The sequence below is a fragment of the Paroedura picta genome, chromosome 4 (genome assembly GCF_049243985.1).
Source record: "Paroedura picta isolate Pp20150507F chromosome 4, Ppicta_v3.0, whole genome shotgun sequence".
Classification (NCBI taxonomy): domain Eukaryota; kingdom Metazoa; phylum Chordata; class Lepidosauria; order Squamata; family Gekkonidae; genus Paroedura; species Paroedura picta.
In genome coordinates this window covers 94,557,408-94,570,307 of record NC_135372.1, presented here as the reverse complement: position 1 = coordinate 94,570,307, position 12,900 = coordinate 94,557,408, and the positions used below count along the sequence as shown (strand labels likewise).

General features: G+C 40.1%; 1 protein-coding gene across 1 annotated transcript in view; it reads left to right on the top strand.

Annotated features, from left to right (window-relative positions):
* C4H6orf89 (chromosome 4 C6orf89 homolog) overlaps positions 1-11,025 on the top strand; it is a 37,589-nt gene extending 26,564 nt beyond the window's left edge. Inside the window, 3 exon segments of the mRNA XM_077334340.1 lie at positions 675-801; positions 5,043-5,166; positions 6,162-11,025. Of these exon segments, the coding sequence (XP_077190455.1) occupies positions 675-801; positions 5,043-5,166; positions 6,162-6,247 (337 nt within the window). The 3' untranslated portion in view covers positions 6,248-11,025.
* The last annotated feature ends 1,875 nt before the right edge of the window (positions 11,026-12,900 follow it).

Sequence of the window (12,900 nt, the reverse complement as noted above, 5' to 3'; positions counted from 1 at the left end):
AAGATAAGTGATCTGAATTTAGTTCAAGGAGTCCCAGACTGTAACTCCGGCTTTGGTAAAATTTAATTACTTTTCATTTTATTCCTGCAAAATGGGTATTTGTGCTTTTGCTCTCACAGGCCAAATAGTAGCTCCAGGGTGGGAGATGGGGATTAGGAAAGGGTTTAAAGGTAAAGGTAAAGGTATCCCCTGTGCAAGCACCGAGTCATGTCTGACCCTTGGAGTGACGCCCTCTAGCGTTTTCATGGCAGACTCAATACGGGGTGGTTTGCCAGTGCCTTCCCCAGTCATGACCGTTTACCCCCCAGCAAGCTGGGTACTCATTTTACCGACCTCGGAAGGATGGAAGGCTGAGTCAACCTTGAGCCGGCTGCTGGGATTGAACTCCCAGCCTTATGGGCAAAGCTTTCAGACGGCTGCCTTACCACTCTGCGCCACAAGAGGCTCTTAGGAAAGGGTTTAGGGAATGTTAATTATGCCCCCCCCCACTGGTGATAGTTCTAATCTGAATGCAGTCCTCTGGTGGGAATAAGGAAACCTGATTGCAGATTTCCAGGATCACCACTATCTTGGACCAGAAATAGAAAGTTTTGAAATAGTTCAGGTCTGGGCAGAAATGATACAGTACAATATTACAATTATAATTTATTATAATTATCTTCTATATTTTATAGGAAAAAATCTCTAAATAAAAGTCAGATTATGGATGAGATTTTCCCCATCTTTTCTTCTTTGTGGTTTCCAAACTCCGTTTCCTTGGAAAGCTGTTTTCTCATCTACCACCCAAAACTTCAAGATAAGGTATTTTAAAGATGATATCCACCTTTGAATCATAAGCATTACAGCCTTCCCTTTGCTCTCCCTACAACAGACACACTGTGAGGTAGGTGAGGCTGAGAGAGCCCTGATATTACTGCTTGGTCAGAACAGTCTTATCAGTGCTTTTGCCAGGCCAAGGTCACCCAGCTAGTTTCATGTGGAGGAGCATGCTCACCAGATTAGAAATCTCCTAGCTGGCTCCTTGATTGAGGTCAACTGAACCAACAAAATCTACTGGGCCTCCCAGAAACCCCAGAAACAGAACCCAAATTGACCAACCTATGGGACCATAGTCAATTGGTTGACATAGTTATGTTATGGAACAGATATTAAAGGGAGCGATCTGCAAACATCTGGAGGACAATTTGGTGATCCAAGGAAGTCAGCATGGATTTGTCTCTAACAGGTCCTGTCAGACCAACCTGGTTTCCTTTTTTGACCAAGTAACAGGTTTGCTGGATCGTGGAAATTCGGTTGATGTCGTTTACTTGGATTTTAGTAAAGCTTTTGATAAGGTTCCCCATGATGTTCTGATGGATAAATCTGGATTTTCAGATAGTTAGGTGGATAGGGAATTGGTTAGAGAACCGCACTCAAAGAGTTGTTGTCAATGGTGTTTCATCAGACTGGAGGGAGGTGAGTAGTGGGGTACCTCAGGGCTAGGGGCTCGGCCCGATACTTTTTAACATATTTATTAATGATCTTGATGAGGGGGTCGAGGGACTACTCATCAAGTTTGCAGACGACACCATATAGGCTAGATATCAGGAAAACTTTTTCACAATTAGAGTAGTTCAGCAGTAGAATAGGCTGCCTAAGGAGGTGGTAAGCTCCCCCTCATTGGCAGTCTTCAAGCAAAGGTTGGGTGCACACTTTTCTTGGATGCTTTAGGATGCTTTGGGCTGACCCTGCATTGAGCAGGGGTTTGGACTAGATGGTCTGTATGGCCCCTTCCAACTCTATGATTCTGTGATTCTGTTGTAGTCAGATAGTGTTGGAATAGTTGTAGAAAAAGTTACTGAACTGTTATTGAAACCACTGCTACTGTTGTATTTATTTGAGTTGTTGAATTATATTGTATTATTCCTATGTTATATGTAAAACTTCCTAAGCCACAAGGGAGGGCAGTATATAAATATTATAATAATAAATAAAAGACCAGTATTTGCACATTACATAGTTCTTGTGTACAGTTTTGCTCTTTTCTGAGACCCCTATTATGTAACACTTGTAAAGACACCTCTCTGTAGTGTTCTGAGGTGACATGTATTGCTTTCGACAAAGTCTTATTTTCTTACTTGCCACTTAGGCTAATAACTTCCACAAAGAATGCAGATATCTTTCATACTTTATGATCTTTACCCACTCAACTCTATTCTGCCCATTGGCATTCCTCAGTGATTTAGAATCATAGAATCATAGAGTTGGAAGGGGCCATACAGGCCATCTAGTCCAACCCCCTGCTCAACGCAGGATCAGCCCTAAGCATCCTAAAGCATCCAAGTCTGGCTCCTGCCATTACGATGGAACAGTCATTTCTCACAAATAGACCAATGAAAATTTTAAATTATTGGTATAAAAATGTTAAATTATCAAAATGTCAGTTACTGAGAGAGAACTGGCATAGAATGTTTTATAGATGGTATGTAACTCCTAAAAGCAGAAGCAGAATGTCTAGTCTTCATGGGAAGTGTTGGAGATGTCATGATGCCATTGGTTCCTTCTTTCATATGTGGTGGTCTTGTGAATGTATCAAAAAGTACTGGATAAAAATACCTGGTGTGATGGAGAACATTTTAAAAATAAAGTTTCTTTGGTATCCTAAATTTATGTTTTTAAGTGCTTTTCTGTCTAATCTCCCCACACATACTAGAGAATCCCCCCCCCCCCGCAACTGTGGCAGCCAGGCTCTCAGTTGCTTGAAGACAGAAACAACAAGAACTACCTGGTGTGGACATATAGTTAGATATGGTTAGAGAACTTGCTACATTGGCAGAACTGACTAACTTAGTAAATAGAAGGCCATTGGAAGAATTCAGTGATCACTGGGGCTTTTTCCTAGAATTTGTGGACAAGTAGAAGCATCTTCTTCCTGTATTCTTTACTGTAAAGGGCCATTATATAACAACAAATGAGAAGTATTTTTAGTGGAGTTTCTAACAAAAGTGATGCTGGGAAGTGATATTTTGTTCACTATGAGTAGCTGAAAAATGCAATATGATAGCATTTATTCTATAGATTCCTTTACATGATTTCTCTTCTGTACTTTGCTTATTTCATAAAAATAAAATAATAATTAAAAAAAATATTGTCTCTGGCCAAAGGCAAAGATATTAATTAGAGGCCTCATTCTTGGTAGTTAGCTACCATGATCAGGTACGTTTCCCATACAGTAATGGTTCAATTGTATACCTTTCTTGCTTGGTCATAAAAATTCAGTGCAACCAGGAGCTGATAGTGATGTCATGTTGTTTGAGCACTGAGGAAGAGCAGTGGGCCAAAATGCTTATGGTCAGTGTCAATAATGGTAATTTTTGGTTGTCACTGTACAATTTGATTCTTAATTGAGGCTATCACTTTGTAACAAATATATGTTCATTTTTTGTATATGTCAGTATTTAATGCATTTAATTTGACTAACAATTATTGGGCTTATGCATTCAGATCTTCATAAACTTTAGGTTTTTAATTCAGTTCAGTTTGCATTAATTCCCCTCCCCCCTATTTCTGTTAAGCCAATTTCACTCCATTCATATATCCCCTTTTTCCTATATACAATCTTGCTGAAAGATCATAGCAGGTGATACATGATAGCATGTGATGCAAGATTGTGCTTGCTGGTGTCTTATTTGCATCTTGTAAATGTTTCTGTGCTGTGTTTTTCATTATCTATGTAAAAATGGTGATTGCAATTTTATTTACTTAATACAGTAACTTTCAAAGCTCTGCTTGTATTGCCATCCTTTGCCATTGAACTACACCACCCACTGTCTTTATTTAGGCTGCACTGAAGTACAGATGGCTACAAGTTTTTTTTCCTTTTTATTTCTTACTCCCTTCCTATTACCCCCCCCCCACACACATGATTTTTAAAAATTCCTTAAACAAGGTAGCAGGTAATAGATTTTTTTAATGTGTATGTATGTGGGGGGCGGCACTGGGACTGCCCTGCATGTATTGATAGGGTGCTATCTTAGAATTTGGCACTCCTGGTTTCAGTTCAGAGCTCTACCACATTCCCCCTTTGTTACCTTGGACTCTGGTATTCTTAGTTATGTTGTCAGTGAGGTCAGATAATAATTCTCATTGATTTCTCCATTGTGGGGGAAATTGTATTGTGTAAGGGTTGCTTTTCCTGGAGAAAAACCTGTGACATTGGGGCATAGGACTGTGGTATGCTCACGTGGTTTATCCACATTGTATTTCTCCCTGTAGTAGCTTGTGCCACCACCTTTCTTGGATCTGGAAGCTCTCAAACCTTGGTAGTGGTGGTAGTGCTTGTTCCTTGTTTCTGTGGGTTGCCTTCAATGGAGCATTTCTACAGACAGAAGGATTTATGCCTGAAGAACATGACTTTCTCTCCTTCCCCTCCTGCAGCTCAAATTGCCCCTCTGAAATGCTTCTCCTGAAGGACAGGAGACCGTGAGAAAACAGCATTTTGAGGGAGGTGTACTTTGTGCTGTAGCAGTAGGTCTTAATTCATGAGCAGGTCTGTCTGAGGAAACAGTTTGTTGAATCTAAGGCCATGTTTGCTTGGAGACAGAAGTGATGCAAGGAACTTTCCACTGCAGCTTCAGTCCCTGTCTGGGATTCAGGCAGATGGTGGTGGGGATTGCTCCCTGTGGTCATTTTTCTGTTCAGTAGAAATGTGCACACATGAAACCATTTCCAGAAAATACCCTAATGTATTTCATGAGTAGTGGCTCTCAGTTTCTAGACAAATGGGTGGTGGCAGTAACTCCCTGTGTGTCTTTCTCCCCATAGATAAGGAGCAGAGATTAAGTGCATGTCACAGCTCCAGCATCAAGTCTCTCTTCCATTTAAAATGGCAAAATTCTTGGATTATGGGGCCATTTGACTGCTCTGTCTGGCTTTTGATAACAGTCATTCCTATAGTAAACATTGTTCTGTGGCCTTTGCTTTGTTGCTGCTTTATTGCTCATGTTTTCCCATGAAAGTAATAGGACATGGGATATTTGAAGTTCCTTCCCTATATTTTTCAGACTTACAGATTGCAGAGCACCTTTGTGGTTGGAAGTGGTCGGCTTACTTTAAACGCTGCTCCTTCATCATTGTGCAGAGAGCACTGCCAGATGCAAGTGGTGGAGTTGGAAGCTGGGGATGTTGGTGAGTATCGTCCTGCTTCCCTTGTTGATATTATACTGCAGCAAGGAGTAGCCCATAGTGTTCTGTGCCCTGTTCAGTGCTGCCTATTGTGCCCAATGCACTAGGGGAAAAGTCAGGTCATGGCCACAGCACATGGTAATTGTGCCCAACTAACTGTTCAAAATGTCATCATGCAATAAAGAAGAAAATTTATTCCACGCCCTGTCTTTTGGGAAAAACATGAACTCTGTGTACACAATATGGTCTAAATTGGCACTTCCCAGTCTGGAAGGATGCCTTGCCATTGTGGAAAGCTTGCTGAAAGGCATCAGCGTAGTTTGCTGCTGCAGTAAAAAAAAGAAAGGAAGAAAGGAAGAAAAGCAAATAGCTATTTAAATAAAGGGTATGATGTGTGGCAGAGTATTGCTACACCAGTATCCATGATATCCTCTTTTTGGTTAACTACTTACCTATTCTTTGCCATACTTGAAAGCAGAGGTGTACAAGTGAAAAGTGAACAGCTATGATAGAATCACTATGGCACCTTGAAGATTAACAAATGTCTTATGGTATGACTTTATGTTTAAAAGTTTAAAAGTTCATGTCATACTAAATGTGTTACTCTCTTGAAGTACCAATCGATTAATTGCTAATAAAGATTTAGGACTCTGAAAAAAGAGGAATTGATATGGCTCAACACATTTGTTAATCTTTACATGTTATGTGGCAGTGCAGAGTTCAGTTCCTGCTTTCTGTTTTCTAGAATAAAGTTTTCTAGAATATAGTCATAAAGGGATAATCAGGATTCTTTTTAAAAGACTCTCCTGGTTTTAAGTTCATTACCATGGGATGGAAGGCAAAAACTGACTCATGATACTGAAATCAAACCATGTTAATAAATATTTTGGGGGATCATATTAATTTGTGAAAGGCATAGTTTGCAAGTTCATTGCCATTTTAAAAGCATTATTACTGTAGAACAGTAATGCAGTATCCTTGTCTTTTCCACCCTGAAGGCTTTGCAAACATGGAATATTGGACAACAAGTTTTAATTCCATGGGATCGGAGCCTGCCGTTGTTTGTGATGGATCCTTCAGCTAAAAATGCTTGAGAGAGAAGCCAGTTTCAATATGGGAAACTGTACAATCAAAGACAAGAAAGCAGAGTACAGGCAAGATGAGGCTGATGTAGCTGCAATTTCCAGGGACGTGGTTTCCCTTATTCTGCACATCTGCAATGAGGGAGGCTGTGCACTTTAAAAGGGCATCTTCACCAGACCAAGATAACATGGACCCTTCCTTAGATGTATCAGAAGTAATTGGAGGAGCCCAATATCTCTATGTTTTCACCTAGAGTTTTCCTTGTAAGTCAATGGAGGAGTTTGGAGATGGGAGAGCATCTGTGACGCAGTCTTTGTAAGCACCTCTGTTCTGACAATTCAGAGGGAGTTCTTACTAAATACTTCTTTCCAGACATCCTGGAGATGTTTTGTCCAGACTGCTTATTAGTCTGTATCTGGGTCACTTCTACAAAAAGAACAAGCAACGGAGATGTAATATGAGGTCTGAGGACACAACTGCAGGAGGAATCTGCCCTGATCTGGTTCTGTGTTACAGCCTGGGCACAAAGACTTAATCTCCAGCTGCAGCCTTTGCCATGATGTGATGACCTTTCTGCATTATCATAATATCCAAGCATAATTCTTTCCAGTAAAAATTCACTACATTTGCTCCCCTAGCAACCCTCTGGTGTGACTTTATGTAGTCATCCTTTTCAGTGTGTGTATGTGGTTAAGGTGGGGTTTGTCTGTCTGACAGGGGGAAAGCACTTGGCAAGATTATTTTCCATCCCTCTTCACTAATGAGTTGAAATGCTTATTCTTACTGATGCCCTGGACTGTATCAATGTAATGCCATATCTAAGATTTTTTGGAATGACTAAACATTTGGCAGCCCGGTGCAATTGGCTACAGGGTTGATCTTGTTTTGTTTCATTTTTACAGAAAATATTGAGAATGATTCTTCTGAACATTGGGCCTTGTTGAGGGCACCCCAAATCAATCTATGCTTTGGTCTGCTGCAGCATATTTTGCTTGAATGTTCTTGTCCATCTCTTATTTAAAAATGCTGATGGGTGGATACTCTAATTACTGTAATTACAGGCAGGGTTGTAACAGGGAGTTGTTAAGGACTGTGCTATGCGAATGCTTGTGCTCTTCCCCTTCCCCTGTGTTTTGTTGTTTTCTGGAGTCTTCATCCATGTTTTAGAATGCATGTTGATTAGCCTTGAGCTCCTTCCAAACTCCTCTGTCCAGTGCCTTTAGAGAGGATCAGTTTCAAGCATGTGCTGTCTGCAGTTGTAGTGGTGCTTCCCAAGGGTGAATCTTTACATTCCTGCTGTAAAGATAATTTACAGATATGTCAGGCAGGCTGAAGTTACAGACCAGCAATGAGAGCTGGGGCATCCACTTGGACATGTTTGAATGCTATTAGCGATTTTTTAAAAAAAGGTTAACAATGTGACTTTCTAAACAAGAAGAAATTATTTCTTTATTTATATTTATATGTAGAGCTCAGTTTTAAGGAAAGACTGGAACAACCTATTTTTGTTGTGAGAAAATTTAGATTGGATATATTGAGAACTGCTGTACTACAGTCGCAGTTAAAAGCCCTTGTCAGAATCAGGACCAAATTATTTTGGTTGCTGAGCAAATGTTTCCTTTTTAATTGTGAGCGCTGTACTTATCCGACTTGCTGGCTGTAACGTGAGACTAGTTTATGACTCTGAAGTTGGGGATCTGTGTGTGATAAGGATCAACATATAAAATAGGGGGTAGCATAGTGGAAGACTGAACACATAGGAGATTGGTTTTCAATTTGCCTCCTTCTCTAGCGTTTCTCTTGATCAGCTTGGCCAACCTCCCCCCCCCAATGTTCCCTCTTTCTTTTGTAAATATTGGGAACTCTCACACTTGTTTCTTGCAAACCTGCCTGAGATTGATAAATGGGAGGGAGAAGCTTTGAGAGCAGAATATCATTGAGTATCTGATAATAGCAGGTAGAGTAAGACTGGATCCTATCTATCATGAACAGAATTTCCCATCCACCAGCCATCCTTTGCAACTAGCACCACCAACATTATCCATTGAAATCATATGGAGTGGGGTGGGGGGGTGGTGGAACATCAGGAACAGAATATTGGTGTCAAGTGGGGTTCTGCAATGGGAAGAGGGAAATGTCTCTTCCCTTTCTGCTAGCCAAAGTATCTGCCAGCAGAAAACATAGCTAGGAACCAGGCTGCAGAATTTGCTTTTTATTCCCTCCTGAACTACTGACAAGCAGAAGAATTTATAGCAAAATGACAGAAGTCGTGCTGATTTTATTTGATTAAGACAATTAAGCAATGGGTAAAGACTTAGATAAGTGAATAGGAGTCAAGATTTAACTTATTTTTAGTTCTTTAAAATAACATTTTTGAAGCAAGCAGCTTTGTCTTGGTTTCTAGGCTTATCCAGATCTGGTGAGTGTAAGTTTTAATCCCTTTATTTTGTTTGGTATGGACACCATTTCCAGTTGGGTAGTAAAATCCCTTTGTTTAGGGAATTGTATCAGCAATGCTGACTTCTAATAGCAAAAGGATAAAAAATCCTTTCTGTAAATCTCAGGGTCTTGAGAGATCTGTGACTTTGCAGGCCAACTTGTGCATATTCTGTAGAAGTATTCTCATAAACTTTTTTCCTTCTCAAAGGCAGATCAGTAAACCATTGATTGGACAAAAGAGAATGAGTCTGCCCTGCTTACAACTGACTTTCCATGTGCATTTTGTCTTTCCACAGGCTTTTTGCCTTTGTGTCTAGGAGGTACTGTGCACGTGGCCAAGCCTCACTCCCTCTGGAGTTTACATCATTTGTTTTTAAACTTCCAGTACATTTTCTCCCTTCCCTTCCCCAAGCTGCAAGGAATTAAAAGCAGAAGTAATTGCTCAACAAGAACAAGAGGGCCAAGTTTTCTGATTTTCAGCTGATTAAGAGCATTTCATCTGGTCGCATTTTTTCATGGCTGACCTGGAGTGCCAACTACCATTCTAGTGCATGCCATAGCACCTGTCCCTGTCTGTTTCTGCTGTGGCCAGCTAAAGGAATAATATTATTCTTTCTGGCATTTACTGTAGCCCTGGAGACTGAGTCTGCAAAGGAACCTTCAGGAAGACAGGTTGTCTTTTGAATTAAAATTCAGACTACAACTCTGATTATTTGATCCAGAATCAGATTTGCAGATAAGTCAGCCATTCAAACAACTACTACTACTACAAAAAGACCTTCAGAGTAACTGGTGTTTGTGATACACAGTCATAAGGTAATACTTTTTCAAAGTCTGCAACAGGCCTGGTGTGAACTCTAGGAAACTGGGCAAATTCCAAGTTTGGTAATGAAATATCCATCACACAGCAAAAATTGTTTGTATGCTGTTACTGGATTTGGCAGTTTCTCACTCCTCTGCAATCTTTTGATGCCTTTCTGTTGCATGCTACTAATTCTTTCTTCCACAAAACATCACGTGTGCCTGTAGATATGTACCTTGACCTGTGTTTCATCTCTCTTTCATGTCTTTTATGGTGCACCAAACTAGGTAAAGGTTAATGTCTCAAACCGTAATGCATTCTTATATCCTGTGGCAGGGATCCCAAAGATAGGCTTGTCATGGTGTCAGAAGATGGCATATTGATTCTTAAAGTTCATCAGCCAAGATACCAAATTTACTTGCCAGTTTCTCTTAGTAATGAGAGGGTTTAAAACAAACAATCAAACTATAAACAAATCACTCTGCCATGGTGAATTGGCTTGGTATGCCCAAATAGCAAAAGAGGTGAATGGGGTGGGAACAGGCTTATTGATCACAAGACATTCAGGTTGAAATTTTCCCTGTTCTTTAGGTACACCCTGTACCTCTTCATCCTAAATGCAGACTTGGTGTTTAAGTCACTACAGTCTTCTTCAAAACTGCAACTTTTAGCCTATTCACAAAAGTTCAGTGCAACCTTTGTGCAAAGTACAATCAAGTGGCTTTCTGAGAGCTGTAAGGAGAACATGGATTTTCCTGACAGACCATGTGAGACGATGCTATAAGACTTAGTGCTTTCTACTCCTCTGGGAGGAGATCTTCAGATCAGAAAGGAAAAGAGCAATGTATAACCAGTAATATCAGCAAGACAGTGTTACAAGTTGGAACTTTATTTGAACCTCTGACCTGCCAAGTAGTGAGCGCCTCAACTAATCATCTGCTGCACTACAGTTACTGGGCACTTGGTACCCACAATGACCAAATCCTGAGTGTCAAGATACCTGGCTGCCTTGTGGCAAATGAATAAGAAAGCATTTATATCTCAGAGCAGTCAGTTTTCTCCTCTTTGTATGTTATATGTAGGAGAATATGCAGTTCAGGGAAATCTTAAAATTATGGCTTTTAAAATTGTTTTTGGGGTTTTCTTGAGTGTGGGAAATGCTGAGCTTTCCTGTTGCTTTTAAGACTTGAACAGATTACTTTTATTTTTTAACAACATTTGTCCATGCAGGGAATTTGGGTAAAATGGCTCACTGTTGTTCATTATAATGGCTCAGGGCTGGGAGGGAAATAGTGCTGTATGTATTCGGCAAGCATAAGCACTAAAGTACAGAACTTTATTTCACTTGCAGTGAAAGAATGTAAATACTCAATTTGTGTAGAGTTTTATGGACAATTCTAAACTAATATATTGCAACTTTTTGTATATACTTGGAAAATGCCTGTAAAGAATGTAAATAAGACAGATCTGTTTGTTTGAGGGCGGGGAATTTTTACTTTTTGAAATTAAACACAACTGTTGATGCACTTTCCCCTAAATGGCTTTTCCTCTTTATTTGAAAAAAAAAACACATAATTGCCACAAAATTGCCATTTATTCCATGCTACTTTGTGGGTTAATAAAACCTATGGAGTGGAGGGAGTAATGTGTGTGAGATTTCTGCAACTACACCCTTGTGTTTAGTGCTGAAGAGACAGTGATTCATGTACTCTGCCAAGAAAGAAAAAAGTCCAGTTTCTTTGCCAAGGAAACATGCAGTATTTATAGAATTGCCAGTCTTCAGGTGGTGGTTGGAGATCTCCTGGAATTACAACTGGTCTCCAGGTAAAACAAACCAGTTTCCTTGGAGAAAATGGCTACCTTGGAAGGTGGATTCTATGGCACTATACTCCTCTGAGGTCTCTCCCCCCCTAAACCCTACCTGCTCTAGACTGTACTCCTAAAATCTCCAGTAATTTCATTCCAGAGCTGGCAATCCTAGCTATGTAAGTACAACACATTCTGAAAACTAAGCCAAGCTGCACATAATGGTTAGTATGGCTCATTCAAACTGTAGTGTTTGCAGATTCATAGAGTGATGGTTTTGCTTAGTTTGGTCATAACAGTCTTCCTTCTAGGTGGACCTGCTGAACACCTATCTGGGACAGAATGACCAAAAGTCAGGAGGGAAGAAAATGTCCAGACCCTTTAATAGAAATGTAATGGGATGTTATTTATCTCCTTGTCATAGGCAGCATCAACTGTTTACTCCTTTTAATGGGACATGATATTTCCACACACACACATACACACGGTGGTTGGCATTCACTGCCACCTGTGTGTTCCAACCAGTGAATGGAAGAATACTCCCAAGGCCATGGGCCAGGGAGTGCATAACACTGATGTAAATTGCATCCTCTGACTGAAGGCTCCTACCACCTGATGAATGGAAAAACGTGTGTGTGTGTGTGTGTGTGTAGGTTTGCATTCTTGTTTAACTTTGTGTGAAGATATTGATATGTTACCTTTTCTACAATGAGGGAGCTCACAAAATGCAAAGTACAAAAGCAAACATTTAAAACCATGTAAAAATTCTAATAGTGCAGCATTAAAACTGCTGCCAGAAATAACATTCATATTTCTAAGACATTAAAAGCTCATCAAAAAGTATGCTTTGCAGCATCTGTGAAATCAGATAGTTATGGTAGCACGTTCCTTACGTCTTCATGAAATCTTGGTGGATGTTGTCATGTAAATGTCAGGGTCCTATACTATCATTGCTTTCTGTCAGTGGGTGAAGACTTTTCTGGTTTTGTTTGCTGTTCCCACTCTGACCTTCCTCTTTATGTATTTTCTTATTTGTTTTAAATGTACATATATATCTCTAAGGTTGTTTTATTGCCTGTTTGGTGTCTGTTGGGTGGGAAGATGGCATAAAATGGTATGATAAATAAAAATAAATCATGAGAAGGTGCAACCATCTTAATAGGCAGGTGGGCATATAGGCAGGTGGGTCTTTCAGGTATGCAAATCCCAGACCGTGATCATCTTTAAAGTGTTAGAGTGACACCTTTAATTGAATCCAAAGGTTAACTAGTGCAAGTGCAGATTGAAGCCAGGTGTTTAGTGCACCTGCAGTTAAATTGATTGGACATCACCTTGGAAGCATGCCCTAGACAAATGGCAAGTAGCCGTTTTCTGTACCGTCTGATGTTTTGGGGTTGTCTTCAAAGGCAAAGTAGAATACATTGGAGTAGTCAAGCGTGAAGCTTACAGATGTGTGCTTTAGCATGACAAGGTCATACACAACTCAGAGACATGAGGGCCTCTATACAAGATGAATATGAAATAAAGGCACTTTTGCCACTGTGGCAACCTGGTTTTCAACAAATGGGACTTTGCCCAGAAAAGCCTCTGTATTCTTATATTAATAA